This window comes from Cajanus cajan, chromosome 1, assembly GCF_000230855.2.
Source record: "Cajanus cajan strain Asha chromosome 1, NIPB_CcT2T_4, whole genome shotgun sequence".
NCBI classification, from domain to species: Eukaryota; Viridiplantae; Streptophyta; class Magnoliopsida; order Fabales; family Fabaceae; genus Cajanus; species Cajanus cajan.
In genome coordinates this window covers 77,394,045-77,410,622 of record NC_138517.1, presented here as the reverse complement: position 1 = coordinate 77,410,622, position 16,578 = coordinate 77,394,045, and the positions used below count along the sequence as shown (strand labels likewise).

General features: G+C 32.9%; 2 protein-coding genes across 3 annotated transcripts; one reads left to right on the top strand and one right to left on the bottom strand.

The window, feature by feature from the left end:
• Positions 1 to 7,693: 7,693 nt before the first annotated feature.
• Positions 7,694 to 10,161, top strand: LOC109814988 (COBRA-like protein 7). Its single transcript, XM_083063158.1, has 2 exons — positions 7,694 to 8,400; positions 8,564 to 10,161. Exons 1-2 carry the CDS (start codon positions 7,863 to 7,865, stop codon positions 9,979 to 9,981), a joined length of 1,956 nt encoding a protein of 651 aa, XP_082919284.1. The 5' UTR covers positions 7,694 to 7,862; the 3' UTR covers positions 9,982 to 10,161.
• A 325-nt stretch (positions 10,162 to 10,486) lies between these two features.
• LOC109814987 (two-component response regulator ARR2) lies at positions 10,487 to 14,543 on the bottom strand. 2 transcript variants are annotated; one of them, XM_020379543.3, is made up of 7 exons: positions 14,154 to 14,543; positions 13,569 to 13,721; positions 13,098 to 13,472; positions 12,526 to 12,602; positions 11,487 to 12,381; positions 11,200 to 11,375; positions 10,487 to 11,101 (listed from the first exon to the last, which is right to left on the bottom strand). In XM_020379543.3, the coding sequence occupies exons 1-7, from the start codon at positions 14,311 to 14,313 to the stop codon at positions 11,030 to 11,032; spliced, it is 1,908 nt and encodes a 635-aa protein (XP_020235132.1). In that variant the 5' UTR covers positions 14,314 to 14,543; the 3' UTR covers positions 10,487 to 11,029. The 2 variants fall into 2 exon arrangements, with proteins under 2 accessions (XP_020235132.1, XP_020235131.1); XM_020379542.3 differs by having other exon boundaries at positions 11,200 to 12,381; positions 14,154 to 14,542.
• Between the last annotated feature and the right edge of the window lie 2,035 nt (positions 14,544 to 16,578).

Here is a 16,578-nt window from a genome sequence, read left to right as displayed (position 1 = left end):
ATTCATTTATTACATTAAATGATTCTTGGACAATGTTGATCTATAAGAAAAAATTTATATATATATATATATATATATATATATATTATATTATATTTACTTATATTCATCAATTGGGTAAAAACAAATATAAGAAATTAAAGTATTTTAGTTGTATTCTTTTTTATTACTAAACAATAAGTCAAAGTTTGATTAGTTAAATTATGATAAATCATTGATTCATTTAGTGTCTAATATATCTATCTAGATAGATATATTATATTTATTTACAAGTTTACTGGATTGAAAATGTTGAATTTTTTATGTTCAAAGATTACAATTCAATGTCACATTCAATAAAAATTTATGATTCATGTATAGGATGTACTTAATGTGTTTGAGTTTATCCCACACATATATTAGAAATGATACCTTGCGGCGGATGTAAAGCTAAACATTGATTTGTAAAAAATATTATAGTAGTAGGCAAGATAAATGTAATTATCCCATTTTAATTTACAAAAAAAAATTATAAAGCATGACAAATAAGATGAAAAAAGATGGAACAAAAACTATTTTTGCTTCGTAATTAAAATACCATGGGACAAATATGAAATATTTAAAAAATAAGAACATTCATTACAATCATCATTGTTGTTACACCCAATATCGACCTATCATATTATAAAATTTAAGGTAAATTTTAAAGTTATATTTTTCTAAAATTAATCATAATTATCTTTTGATAAAAACAGATATAAATCTTTAAAAAATAATTATATTTTATATTTTTTAGAGATAGATTTTTTTAAGTAAAACTTTTAAATTATGAAACCTTGAAAATTATATAAAAATATAATTTTTAACAAAGAAGTCTAAAACGAACACTTTGATAGCATACTCCTTTAACCAACCCTGATAGCATACCCCTTTGGCCAACCCTGATGGCACTACCATCACACTCCTTGTCATTGTTGCTAAATCCTAAAGTTGCTCACCACCACTCACTCCTACCATCAACGTTATCACATATGTCTACTATCATAATATCGTGATCACTATATTGTGATCATCATCATTTTTGTTATGATAGTTAATATTAAAAATCATTATAGTAAATTTAAAATGTTTTATTTAAGTTATTTATTAACTAAAATACAAAATAAAAAAATAATATATACATTTAGTAACTTTTAAACATTTTTCCTAAATGTTATTGTACTAGAAGGTAATCGACCAGGTTGAACATATCTAGTAGTTCAACCCGACCGAACATAATTAGCGCCGCTGACCCGGTCGGCTTGGTAGAATCGGGGTTGGCCGACTCGATCAATAGGATTCGCGTATTCGAGGACACGAAGTTAAACCAGGTGATTTAAGGCGAGATTAATTTACTTAATACACCTGTTTAACCTCCTAATTTTTCAAGGCCCATTCTTTAATCATGGCCTAACAACAACTATTATAAATAGATCATCAACGAGGTACGTAACTAATTATGAACTACCGCATTTAATATGCCGATCACTTATTTGAGAGTCGAAATGTCTTTTGCAGGCACCTTTTCCTCCTCGAATTACCTAGAACGGAATGAGAAGACCTAGATCAAGGATCAAGATCGCGACAACTCAGATAAGCAAAGTGTGTCTCCTACAGTAACAGAAACAATTATTCTTCTTCTTTTACTTTAATTTAGTGTGTATTAAATACATCTTATATCTTTCTATAACTCTCATAATTGACATATTATCTCTGTTGTTTTTTCTTTTCTTTCTAGTCTTATTTCCATCCCTCCTATGACTCGTAATACACATTCATATATTCCTTAATCTTATAGCCAGCATGGACAAGGCATGCATTGTCCACACTTTCAATGGCGCGCTGTCCTTATCCAAGGGAATTTCTAACCCTTTTTGAGATATAATGATAATGTATACTTGTTTAATTTTACTTCGAAAGCATATTTTAAAATACGAAAAAGCGTTCTAAACCACTGCCCAGAGTCTGCCAAGGATATTGGGGCAGAATATATTGCTAATCCTATTATTTTCCTTTGGGGTCACTTCCATGTGATCCTCGTGCAGAATATTCAAACAATATTGGGGCAACTAATTCCTTTTCTATTTTTCAAGAATATATATATATGAACATGCAATATACATTTACCACTAACCCCTCAAAATATTTCACTTTGAAAAGTTGCATCAATGTTAACATCACGTCTCAACCCTTGTCTGCCATAATAATTGATACCCTACTCACCTTACTCATCAATTAGCTTATTTACAAATTAAGTGTATGCCATTTTTAAAAAGAATATTTTGTATAATTAAGTTGTTATTTACTGAAAGTCATTCTTCTCAAACGTACTAACTAGATGAACAAACAATGGACTGTAATTATTTCTGCAGCTCACCAGATAGCATCGACCAATGCGATCTATCATTTGTCAATTGCAAACTGAAAAGTTCTCCCAAGCTACTTCATCCAGAATCATTTTAACAATGATAAGTATATATGTCATTAACTCATTATTCATTTTATTAATTTTCATCATGTAAGAGAAGCTAATGTTAATTTTACTCTTAATGAAGGCGGGGTCATGCAAGAGTGATGTTGACCTCAAATATCTTAGTCATACACACTTTACATCGATAACGGGAAGAAAGAAAAAAAGTGCTTTTACATCAACTAATGAGAAGATGGCTGTTTGAACATTAAATACAAATAAATTAGGTCAATGAGTTGTATCGCTTTCGCTTAATTAACCTGAATTTGGAAAAACACGTCTGAACATGGGCCACGAGAGAACACACATGCTTCATTTATCGTCCCTATCAAAGCTCTAAATTATTCCTGGGCTCCCCCCCATGTATTGAATTTGTGCATGCTATTCTCGCTCCCACATGCTTCATTTATCGTCCCTATCAAAGCTCTAAACTCTTTAAATTTAAATACAAAGGCATAAACAATGGAGAACAACCACACATTCACTTCTATATACTAAGGCCGAATTATCAAAATAGATTAAGATAGCTAGTGAATTTAGTTAATAATAATAAATTTATTTTATTTATATATTTTTTAAAGTTTTTTATATTATTTTTTCTTTTAATTAATATTTTTTTTTTGTTTTTTATTTATAGTCATTTTGGTATTATTTTTTTATTGTCACTTTTCTAGAACAATTATTTAGGTTATGTTATTTGGGAAAAAGTTACATTCAACTTAACTTACTTTTAATCAAATGGGACAAAAAAGTTACTTCTCTGTTTAATGCATTGGAATGTGTAAAAATTCGTTGAATAAATTTTAAATGATAAACCAAACACATACTTATTAATTTTCTTTTTCATTTTTACCCTTAATAATTAGTGTGTATTTACTGAACAGTGTGTTTATTCATTTTTAATGTACCTATTTTTTATCCAATCATTTAAAAGATAATTGAAAAATAAGTAATAAATACTTTGAAAATCTAAAGTATCAATCATTTTCTTAACTCTTGTACATAAACCTTAAATGTAAAAAAAATGGAGGGAGTATTCATATATCTTCTAATCAATTAGAGTGTATATTTTATACTATCTATCTTTCCTAATTAATTCTCACATTTCCCCTAATCAATTAAATTGCATGTTATTTAAAGGGTTTATAATTAAGACATTTTACTAAATCAAGAGAACACACATTAACTAAGATTTTTTATTCTAAAAATAATTAATATATGAGACAATATGAATTGAGTCTTATAAAAAAGAGTAAACAATTGTTCTAAATTAGGTATTATAAATAAAAGTAGAAGTAATATTAAATATGAATAACTATTTTGTATGAGAGTATTTTTAAAAATTTATCTTTAAACAACATTTTTAGGCCCTTTTCTTTAATGAGAGTTTTAATTATCATATTAAATCTAAATTCAACATATTATTAATTATATTTAAACTAGGGTAACCTTATTTAAAAAGTAGTTTAAAATTTAAATTATTTTTAACATTATTTAAATTTCTATGATAATTTTTAAATATTTATATTTTGTGTCAATAGGCACATATTAAATGAAAAGCAATTAATTCAAATATATTAAACATGAATAACTATCTTATGAGAGTGTTTTTATATATTTTTTAACGATAGAATTTTTAAAAACTTTTTTTATCTAATTTAAATTTTTTATCTAACATAATTATTTATGAATTAAATTTTAACATTTTAAAAATAAATTTTCAATGAATAAAATAATTATTTGATACAAAATAAATTATTTATCATAAATTTAAAATATATATAATTAAAATATTAATTTATATAAAATTTTAAATATAATTTATACGATTAAAAATATCAATTTATTGTAAAATTTTAGTTATACATAATAAACATTTAGTAAAGGAGATGGCAATATGTAGTGCATTTTGCGTACAACATACATACTAAATTACTAGTTTTTTTATAATTTTTACTATAAATAAATAAATAAAAATTGAATGTTCAAATTTTTAAGACATTTTTAGTGCATGAGACGAGTGATAATGTTAGTATTATCATAATGTAAATTAATAATATCTTTAATTAATTATTCTGTTGAAATATATTTTCCTTTTTATTTTTTTAAAAAATATTCAAATTGTTTCCAAATAATACTAAGTTTGAAATTATTTGTTATGAACAAAAACAATAACATATGGTCTGTCACTCTGTTGGAAGTTACACTCTAAAGCTCCCGTAAGAATTTTACGTAAGGTTTTTTCATTATACTTCTACCAAATGTATTAAGTGATGCATATGTTTAATACTTGTTTAAATATATTTTTTTAATCGATAAGAATTATAATAATTATATCAAAATTTGAACGTATAATTTTGTGTATATTATTCTAATTCTTATTATCGAACATATCTTACTGATTTTCTTGTTTAAGTATATGAGAATTAACAATTTTTTATTACATTTTATAGGTATTGTATTTTTGAAAAATAAAACTACACAATTTTAAAAATAGAAAACTAAAATCAAGTAAAAATTAGGAACCATGTCAATACTTTTTGTTTTTTCTTCTATTTTTATGTTGAATTATGTCAATACTCTACTATTACATCAACATTTATGTTAAATATTGGGTACCAAACTCATGGGTGCTCTAAATTGTCACCCTGAAAATATGAAGATCAAAATTGAACAGTTTTACTAAAAAATTTATGTGATATAACATAATATGGTCTATCAAAAGTGAATTAAGCATCATCCTAGCTACCTTAGTTGCATCATTACAGATGTCCTAATTTAAAAGTATTAGATGTATATCACGTTATGGCTAATTAAGTTGTAATATAAATTACTTTTTGAGAAATCAAAATTAAAATTTGTATTTTTAAAGACTGGAATTATTTATTTACATATTTTATTAAAATTTTAAAATATTTATAGAATATACCTTGTTAATAGGTGTTTGTGTGAAAGTGGAAAGGAATTGAAGTTAGAAATGTACAGTATGAAATAGTATTGAATGCATTGCATGCCCTCGGGGGACATTGGATGATGGGCTTTCTAATAAGGTTCATCAAATATATATATATACACCTTTTTTAAGTAGACCTCTTTTATTTATTTTAATTTTTTAAAAAATATATTTAATTTTTTAATTTTACATTTTCAACTTTTAATATACTACTTTCTTCTTCTTCTTTATACACATCTTTCTTTTTTCTTTCAGTTTTCATATACACCAATTTATCTTTTTTCAATTTTTTACTTATTTTAATAGGTAATTTTAACTCTTTTAATTTTTACATTACTTTCTTTTTGTCTCACCTTTTTCACTTTTTCACATGCACCCAAGCTGTAGAACTAGTGTGCGACAATATTGTAGATATGTGCGACCTCCTCGACAATTTCTATCAAGTTATATGTAAATTGAAAGAATTAAAACTACCTACCGATATAAATGGGGTGGAGAAAAGATAAGGAAATGTGTGTAAAAACTGAAAAGATGAGAAAAGGAGATGTATGAAAAAGAAGAAAAAAAATGTTAAATTAAATATTGGGGTGTAAAATAAATAAATAAATAAATTATAAAATTTAAAATATATTAAGAATTTTTTTTAAAGAAAGACGTGTACTTATTAAAAAAAAAAAGTGTATATATCATGAAATTTCTAATAAAGAAGTGGGCCATAATATGCTGACAAAGTCTGAAAACTCATTAACCAGATCACACTGTATCCTTCATCAATAAGATGGTCCAACGAGTACATTGATATAGCAATAATATGGAACCAAATTAACATTTACACTTTATTTGGTGGCGAAAAAAGAAATAAAATAAATAAAGATTGAGAAATAACTAAAAGATAGGATAAATTATAAGTTGCATAGTTTGATTGGTAGAGAAAAAAACAGGAAGAAAAAAAAGTTATAAAGTTATTACAACCTAATAACAAAAAATATGTAAACTAAAAACCAATAAACTGGGCCAAATAATTGTCACTGGGTTGGGCTATTTCCGTAGTAGAATAATTTTGGGGCTATAGCCTCATCTCTTACACATTCTTCCCCGTAAGTAACGAGAAAAATGAGGGGAAAAGGAGCATCATCCTTTATGCCACATTGGAACTCTCGGCACATGGATCAGACTTCACAGAACATGTTTGGTATAAATTATTTTTGGAAAAATTAGTCATTTTTTTTTTTATGAAGTGAATAAAAAATAAATCTCAACTTTATCTCACTGTTTACCGTATAATATATATATATATATATATATATATATAGTCTTAAAAAAACAAGTTCTCTTAAAACTAAAAAATTTATGGTTTAGTTTATCTTTTTGTCCGTATAGTTTTATCAGCTTTACCTTTAATTTTTATAATTAAAAATATTTTATTTTGACTATATATAACATTTTGTTTCTTTTTATTCTTTATTATTTTATTTTATGAATTTTTCCTTTTAGTTTTGTAGCAATAGATAATGAGAACTAAAAATAATGGTATATATGAAGACTAAAATAAAATATTTTAATTATAGAAATTAAAAATTAAAATTTATATTACTAAGAGATGAAAAGGTAATTAAACCAAAATTTATTATGTGTCTGGCATGTTAATTTAGGATGAGATTAAAAAAAAAAAAGGAAGATTAATGTATGCAACTTATTTTTATGTGAGGGCAGGGTGCCACATAGTCCATGTCATTACGAATATATGATTTTGATTAATTTTTATGTGATATGTAAATAAATTTCTTAATTCATAAAAAAGATAATAAAACTCAATTATATATGTTAGTTTCAGTGGGTGGAGATCATATTCGTTTCTGACTGTGACAATAGAAGTGACGAATTTTTTCCATCATCAAGAAAGTTGTGTTTGGTGCATTCCGCATGAAATGAAATGCTTAGGCAATCCGTGGCACGCAACAAACACCTTTTCTTCTTTTCCTTCTGCATCAAAGAATCTGTAAACAAATAAGTCACCAATATGTAGGAATCCAAAAAAAAAAAAGAGAGAAAATTCCAACCTACTCTGAAATACCGTTTCAACTTAATTAGCCATTTGTTCAAACCATCCTTGTCCTTGACCATGTCCATATCCAAACATATAGAGCAGACACAAAACTGTCAAAACTAAAACCTGCCCCGTGGGACCAAAACATTATTATATACACAAACCTTTGATTTAACAAACCAAAACTATATAATAAAATATAATTTGATGAGGCATGCAAGCAAGAAACACACAACGCGTTCTGTCCCTTGAGGCTTGAATCACTCAACTCAAAGACCGCAACAACGTTAAACAACAACATTCTTATATTCATACCATGTTCTATCACCACACACACACACGCCATTCATTCACTTTCTTCACAATACGTGGCCATGGCCTCACACGTCCGCAGCTTCTGCTGTTTCTTCACCTTGGCCGTGGCCGTGCTGTCCATCTTCTCCGCCACGCCGTCCACGTCTCAGCCGCAAGCCGCCGACTCCTGCAACGGAATATTCCTCTCGTACGCCTACACCGGCGGGAGGAAGCTAGCGCCGAACGTGACGGAGCCGGCGGAGCAGCCGTACAGGTTCGAGTCGACGCTGAGGGTGCTGAACAACGGGCTAGAGGAGCTGAAGGATTGGAGGGTGTACGTGGGGTTTAGGCACCGCGAGTGGTTGGTGTCGGCGTCGAACGCGGTGCTGGCCGACGGCGCCAGCCTTCCCGCTGCAGTGGGGAACGGCACCGTTTTGAGCGGCTCCACGGTGAGGGATCTGAAGACGGCGGTGGAGACTGCCGGGGACTTGAGTCAGATGCAGGTAACGGTGGAGATTGTGGGGGCTTTGTTTGGAGTGGCGCCACCCGCTGTGCCCATGCCTTCTTCTATAAACTTGGCTAACGATGGATTTGTGTGTGGTCAACCCACTAGTCAAGGTACATAACTATATATACATATATACCTTCTTCTACTCCATGTAATACATGATCGAATTAAATTCAAAATTTTATCTATTTATCACATAAATAAATATTGATCTATAACACAAATATACGGTGACTTGAACCATATAATAATTTTTCTTTCAACATTATCCAGGGAGCAATGAGACTCACGTCTGTTGCACAAGTGATCCCAATTTCAAATCAAACATCTCCACACTCGAAGAGTTCCAACCCCGTCAGAAGGGTGACCTCAGCATCACCTACGACGTCATCAGAACCTATGATTCCAATTACTGGGCAGAGGTCACAATCGCAAACCACAACCCCTTAGGCCGTCTGGATAACTGGCAACTAACCTGGGACTGGAACAACGACGAGTTCATCTATGCAATGAAAGGTGCTTATCCCTCCAACGTTGACTCCTCCGAATGTGTCTTTGGTTCACAGGGTGTGTTCTACAAGGAACTCGACTTCGCCAACGTCTTGAACTGCGAAAGAAGACCAACCATAGTGGATCTCCCTCCATCTAGCTTCAACGACACAAACATTGGTCAAATCCCGTTTTGCTGCAGGAATGGCACCATCTTGCCACCAACTATGGACCCTAGCATGTCATCTTCGAGATTCCAAATGCAAGTTTTCAAAATGCCGCCGAACCTTAACCTTTCCCACCTCACACCTCCTCGTAACTGGGAGATAAAGGGTACCCTCAACCCTGATTACAAATGTGGCACCCCTATTAGAGTCACTCCTAGTGAATCTCCCGACCTAACACACCCTCCTTCCAACAAATCCGCTATTGCAAGTTGGCAAGTTGTGTGCAACATCACCAACACAAACCGTGCCAACAAGTGTTGTGTTTCCTTTTCAGCTTACTACAACGAGTCGGTTATCCCATGCAACACGTGTGCATGTGGATGCAACAACAACAACGTGGAGAGGACATGCAGTGTTACTTCACCAGCCATGTTGCTTCCACCGGAGGCACAACTTGTCCCCTTTGAGAACCGAACCGAGAAGGCTGTGACCTGGGCTGGGTTGAAGCACTTGCACGTGCCCAACCCCATGCCTTGCGGTGACAACTGTGGCGTGAGCATAAACTGGCACGTGTCGACGGATTACCGTAGAGGCTGGACCGCGAGGGTGACGCTTTTCAACTGGGGTGAGACTAGTTTTGCTGACTGGTTCGTTGCGGTGGAAATGGAGAAGGCTGCGAAGGGTTTTGAGAAGGTGTATTCGTTCAATGGAAGTGCGTTGGAGAGTGTGGAAAACACGATATTCATGCAGGGGAAGGAGGGGTTGAACTATCTTGTGGCGGAAACGGATGGATCTAACCCTCGGAGAGATCCTAGGGTGCCGGGGAAGCAGCAATCAGTGATATCGTTTACGAAGAAAGCTACTCCAGGAATTGATGTGGTTGGTGGTGATGGGTTTCCTAGTAAAGTGATCTTCAATGGGGAGGAGTGCTCTCTTCCTTTGGTGTTTCCTAGCAGTGGTGGGAGAAAGGAGGTTTCGTTGAGCACTATGATGTTCCTGGTGCTGTTGTTTTCGGTTTTCTTCGTGTGGCAATAGTGGCATTGTTTGGTTGATTGTTGTTTTATGTAGTGACATCATTGCAGTTGCAGATAAAGAGAAAAGAAAATGATGCATGTTGTAAATCCATTTTGATGTTGAGGCAATCCCTGCTTAACTTGTATGATTCTTTATACGGTACTAATACAGAAGGTTGTTGCTAGAACACAAACTTCATGATTGCTCTTGTGGTACAGAGTTAACATTTATGATTCCTCTCTTGCTACAAGGCATGATAACCAAAAGATAATCCACCAAAAATTTAAGTCTAAATGGACAATATCATTACCCACCACCAACTGTTGTACCGTAGAATTATGTTAGATTATATAGAGATAATTTTTTAACATTTCATGATTATCTAAAATATCAAGTATAAATGGTGTTGGCAATAAAACCCCATTTGAGAACCTAATCCGTGTCATGGGCATTTTGTGGGTGCTGTAATTTTCATGAACAAGTAATATCCAAGTACAGAAGCAAACAGAAAAAAAAAAAAAAAAAATGGGCAGACTGAATGTCTTGAGCAACCATTTGGAATATGTACATACTTACAGAAGTCCTTTGCTCAATTTGAAAAAAATAAAATAAAATCGGGAAAAAGGGAGCAAAGGAAAAAATATTTCATAATGTGTTATTAAAGTTAAAATGCTCCTACAAGTCTGCAGGTGTATCAATTCAAAATCTTGCTTCTGCAGTTCTGCCCCTAAACCAATGTCTTCATGTACACCTTTACGATAGAAGCTTGCTAGAACCTTTTCAATCAAAAGCAGACAAAAAATTGCAAATATGCCTTTTGCATACATGCATTTAATGTTTGTTGTTATTCATCCTGGTCAATTACTTAAATGATCTTGAGCATCCAGACTAAATCAAAATAACATACTACTCCCTGAAGCCTGAAATTTTTTACATCAACTAAATTCTATTTGCTGAAAAATTTAAACCAAGGTCTAAACTAACTAATTGCAGAATGACTTGGTTCATGTGGAACGCCAACTATTTACATTGGCGACTGCAATTAGAAAGACAACTGGCCTTCTCAGTTCTAAGTTGAAATGTTGTCTAAGGAATATCCATCAAAGTCAAACTCATCTTCAACTGGTCCAATGCCTTCTTGCTGCCAGAAACACAGATGATATTGATTTGTTTATAAAGGAAAATTATATGAAAGCATATAAATATTCAGGGCATGCAGAAAGGGAAAGAAAGACCAACCTGTTTCAGAAATGCACTGATAAGATCCTCCTGACCATATTGCTCGGACATCATGTTATTAATCTGAGTGCTTTGATCAGGAATTCTTTCATCCTTAACCCTTAGTGAATTGTCAACAAGAAGGTTATTGAGGGGTTGACCAACGTTTTGGAGATTACCTTGATGCATGCCTTCACCTGTGGAGAACATAGCTTTTCCAATAGAAGTAGTATCTCTATTTTGCACAGTTTGTTGCATAGAGGGAAAACCCTGATGGACTAAAACTGATGGCAAGACATCAATGTTACCTTGTAAAGGATTTGCATGCTGAGAAGCATCATATGTCATGCCTGTGTTTGTTAAGTCCCAATCATTGGACTTCTGATGGTTGAATTCGTTGAACATATCATAATTTGGAACAAATCCACCGGCTCCTTTAATATCAGAGGTACCATCTTCATGAAACATGCCTTTTGTTGGCATACTGGTTATACCTGGAGAGCTTCTAAGAGGGAAACTATTGACAGACATTTCATTGCTTTGGCTCATGGGAAAACTCAACAATGAAGAGTTTTGTGGAACCGAATTATAAGCAGAAGTTATGTTTCTGTTGCCAACAATTCCATTTCCCAAAACACCATTAGAAATACCATTTGTTACTGTAGGTTGAACCAAAGATGATGGAAACCTGGATAAATGAGAACCAGCATTTTCACTTAGCATCTGACCTCTTGGTTGAGACTGAGCCATCTGCATCAACAAGGGGTTGTTCTGTGCAGCAGGAGCATTGAGTCGCATATTCAAGTTACCAAGGGATTGAGAAGATTGGTGCAAATTGACAAGTTGTTTTGGCTCCATGTTGGTAGGAATTCCATGAAGCAAGTTCATTGGTTTATTGTTGCTTAAATGTTGCATTTGCCCTTCTCCAAATCGTAATCTTGGGCTCTCAAAACTGAAAAGGTTCTTTTGGTCAGATAGAGGCATAGGCACACCTGGTTTAGCAGTTGACCTGCCAAGCCCTGCGGCTTGAAGCTTGGCCAGACTTTGTGACTGGAGCTGGCTGGCAGCCGAAAATGCTTGAAGATCAATTCCGCTGATTGAAGTTGCCCCAAATGATGCTTCTTGTGAGCTCATGAAGGAGTTGTTCAAGCTACTCTGCTGATGTGAAACTCCACTCAGCCTTCTAAGATACAAACGGTATTTCTGTACCAAAAACCAGATAGAAAATGAGTTAACTCCTTCAAATCAACTAATAGCATAGATGACCACAACAAAGAGACAAGTATGGATAACATTACTACGAGAATCTCTACTTTACAAAAAAAAAAAAGCATAATGATATCATACCTGGAGATGGCTGGCAACATTTTCTCTGGTGAGCCCAGGAACATTCATCAATTCCAAAATCCTTTTAGGAACAGCTTCTGCAGATAAATATCAAATTTAAAACAAAAGATAAGACCTTTTATTTTTCAATAAATCTCTAATGAATCAGACAAGATATCATCATAACTTTTCATATGTAAGATATTCTGGAATTTTGTGGGGGTGAAAATAAAAGTTTAAAACTAATTTAGAGATAAAAAACAAGTTTGTAATGCTAAAGTCACTATGGGATATTGATTATTTATTAATATTACAGGACAATATATAGTTGGAAAACCATTTTGCCTATTTGTGGAAAAGTCAGGACAGCCTGGTAGGGGTTATCCCAAAATATTGCAAACGAATCCATGAGATGCAAGTAGTAATAAAAATGTTGATATGATGCTTTTCAACATCAGACATAAAGAATCCCAATATCAGAACTAGTGTGAGGCATTGTTTACTGTGTCAGATAAGAGAGCATGGAAAAGAAACACAACAAAGATGAAACAGAACATTTTCTTTTTGCAAGGAGGTGATTGAGGGATACATACTTTCAATTCCAAGTTGATTCACAGCAGCCATGAACTGCTGATGAAGCTCAACAGACCAAACAACCCGCGGTTTCTTCAACGTGGAGGAATCATCCCTCTCCTCTCCTTCATCCTCCTCATCCCTCCTTTTCTTTGAGCTTTTCCCCTCATTCACCGAGGATGAGTAATCTCCATCTTCAGATCCCTTCTGAAGCCGATCTCCTTCTTCCACACTACCCGATTGCTCCACATCTTTTGCCCCATTCTTTCTCTTCCGAATCACATGCTGCCATATATTCTTCAAAGCCTCAATACGCACTGGCTTAATCAGGTAATCACAAGCACCATGAGTCACCCCTTTCATCACAACACTTTTTCCATCATCAGCTGACATCACTGAAGAAATCATACACACACAAGTTGTCAGTTTATATCAATGCAGTGCCTCTCAATACACACACTAACAAATCGAAATTCCAAAACAATGCTTACTTATAACGGGAAGGTCCATCTCCAACCCAATAAGCTCCAAAAGTTTAAATCCATCCATATCTGGCATATGGACATCGCTAAGAACAATATCAAACCCATTCTTGTTCTCTCTCAAAAGCGACAATGCAACCTCAGCTCGCTTGCATTTTGTCACTGAAATGAAATAAACCCAACAAGCAAATCGAATCAAACAACCAATCACCACCCAAATCAAGATCATTAAAAAAAAAAAAAAAAAAAAGACACATATTCATCAAGACTCAAACTTGTCCACTTTAGAATCAATTCCTAAGATTTGGAAAAAATAATTAACAAACAAATCTGTCACAAGGTGAAAAGAAACAACATCAATCACTTCACCCCATGCTATTTAACCATACCCAAAGCATCAATTTTTTTTAATAGATGGCTGCAAGAATTTAAAATTACAGTAAATAAACACTGTATCAAACAGTGCTCCCAGTAAAAATTATAAAACATGACACAGTTGGTGATTACCAAGTAGTATTCACAACCACATAAACCTTATAAAAAAAAAAGGTAAATTAAAAAAAAAAAGTCACCGAGAGAGAAAGTGACTAAAACCTTCATAGAGACAAGCACGCAGCATCCTCTCAAGGATCATAAGACAAGTGGGGTCATCATCCACCACAAGCACCCGGAGACCCGCCGGAAACTGGTCGGAGATGGTGTCGCCAGTTTTGACAGAACTCGAAGTGGATCCCTTGCCGTTGCTAAGATTCATGGTTCAGAAGATCCAAACAACAGCAGACACAACTTCACATGGTTGAAACTGGCATCACAAAAAGTGAGAAAAAAAATATGAAAGGCTGAGCAGAGTAGTTTAAGGAGTTCAGGAGAAGAAACAGAGAAAAAGAGTAATGGAATATTTTTTGGCTGCAGATAATATAACATATAAATAAGGGAAATGATTGTGGGTCTGATTCTGAAGCGTTTTTTTTTCTGTTTCTTGTTTTAAGCTGATGCTGGTTTCGTTGCATATTTTATTACTTTTCATTAAATGTTATTAAAATAATAATATTATAATGTTGGTATTGTTTTAATTATTTTTGACATTTTGAATTTTATATTTCAAGGTTGGGGTGTTTGCTCCTGAAAGAGTGGATCCAGCTCATTGGTTGGATATTGGATTAACCAACCCTCCACCTCGGATCTCAAAATCACTTCCAACGCTGTCACAAGGGTCACAAAAGTTCTAAAGTAGTACTAAACTCTAAGAACATGTTCAATGTTCTTGTTTATTTCATTTTCTTTTTTCTCAAATTTTTCTGTTTAAAAATAAATTAATTAAAATTTAAAATGTAAAAAAAAAAAAAAAACATAATCGTAATTGTAGCTAGAACATAAAAAGTATAAATTAAGTTATATTTAAAATGATTATTCTATTATTAATAAAAAGATTTTGTTAGTTAATGCATTGAGTTATATAAATTTATTTTGTATGTTTTATGAAATTCATTTAAAAAACTAAAAAATAATAGGATTTAAATGAATTTTATATTTTGATCTATTGGTTTTTTTCTTGTTTATGAAATGTTTTTTATTTTTTATTTTCTAATCAGTCAAAATATTTGAAACTTTTATCTTTTTAAAAAGTTTAGACAATTAGATTGATTAATATAGGGTTTTTTAGTTGATTTTTTGTGCTTTGATGTAATAGTATTTTAGTTAGGACAAATGTTTATTTTATATATTTTAAATTTATTATAAATGAGTATTTTTAATATATAAATCATATAAAAAAATAAATTTTATAATAAATAAACATATTTAAATATATAAATTATATCTTGTAACGACCTGCCTAGCCATTGCACAACAAACACCACCACAAAGAATAGAGTATGCATATAAAAGAGAATATATATATACATAAGTCTAGCCTGGAGCTCAACAAGTCAAAATACAAAACTACAAAAATAGCTACACCAAGTAGCCATGAACAACAAAATCAGTTCCAGTTGCCAGCTGTAGTCCTGCTACTACACTCCATCCTATCCCTGCTCTGCTTCCATACATAGTATGATCATTGCAGTCCAACCCACATGAAAACACGCAAGGGTAAGTTAGTGAAAAGAATCAGCATATAAAGTAATTAATAACAACTTCAACTTAACAGCACATCTACATACAACACATAACAATATACATCTACATCTCAGCTTCACCACACACTGCACACATACAGCTTATGTCATTCAGCAAAATCAATATCTAACAGCTTATGCGTCGTCACGCATTTCAACTCAGAGATCTCCTACAGCAAAGGTGAACAGTTTAAGTGGCTAGGTCCTACCGAACCGACAACAAAGAACCTTTTTGGTTTGCTAGGTAAACAGTAATTTGGATATCAATCCACAACTTCACGATTTCTTAGACTTTGCCACTTAAACAAGGAAGTATGGTACTATGTCAGGATAGAACAGCTGGGTTTTAGGCCTACCACGACATTAACTAGCTTAACTAAGCCACCTATGGAATTAGCCTATCGACTATCCTCCAAATACCACAACCTTCCGATACTCAGTTAGGAACTAAGTTCCCGACTTCGTACTTTATTCGATTGGTCGCTTGTAATCGGTATAACTCGACTTGGTCCCTATACCGTGGTCGCTTTGTACACGTGTGCCTCGACCTTGCCCACACATGGGACCAACTAAGTACTTAGAGGAGAACAACACAATGACCACTCCAAGGGATAGCTTCCCAATGAGGGTTTTTAACAAATTGGACTCTAAGAGCACCACAGCTTCCTCAATCCACACAATGGGATGAGCATCTTCGAAAAACATCTCCTCTAGTCTTAGTGATCAACAGCTCAACATTTCAGCTTACACAGCTCATATTCAACAGCACAACTCAACTATTTAAAACAACATATTCAACATTCAGCACAGCTTAGGATAACGGCATTAATAGCTTAGACAGCATACAACACAGCTCGACTTAACAACAATAATCAGCATGATCATCATACAACACAGCTCAA

Bases quoted from the DNA above. Each gene is read 5' to 3' on its own strand.
- LOC109814988 (XM_083063158.1), top strand. From the start codon at position 7,863: ATGGCCTCACACGTCCGCAGCTTCTGCTGTTTCTTCACCTTGGCCGTG. The intron at 8,401-8,563 runs GTACATAACTAT...AACATTATCCAG, and splicing joins TGGTCAACCCACTAGTCAAG to GGAGCAATGAGACTCACGTC.
- LOC109814987 (XM_020379542.3), bottom strand. From the start codon at position 14,313: ATGAATCTTAGCAACGGCAAGGGATCCACTTCGAGTTCTGTCAAAACT. The intron at 13,473-13,568 runs GTAAGCATTGTT...TGATTTCTTCAG, and splicing joins GATGGACCTTCCCGTTATAA to TGATGTCAGCTGATGATGGA. The intron at 11,102-11,199 runs GTTGGTCTTTCT...TGTTTCTGGCAG, and splicing joins TCAGTGCATTTCTGAAACAG to CAAGAAGGCATTGGACCAGT.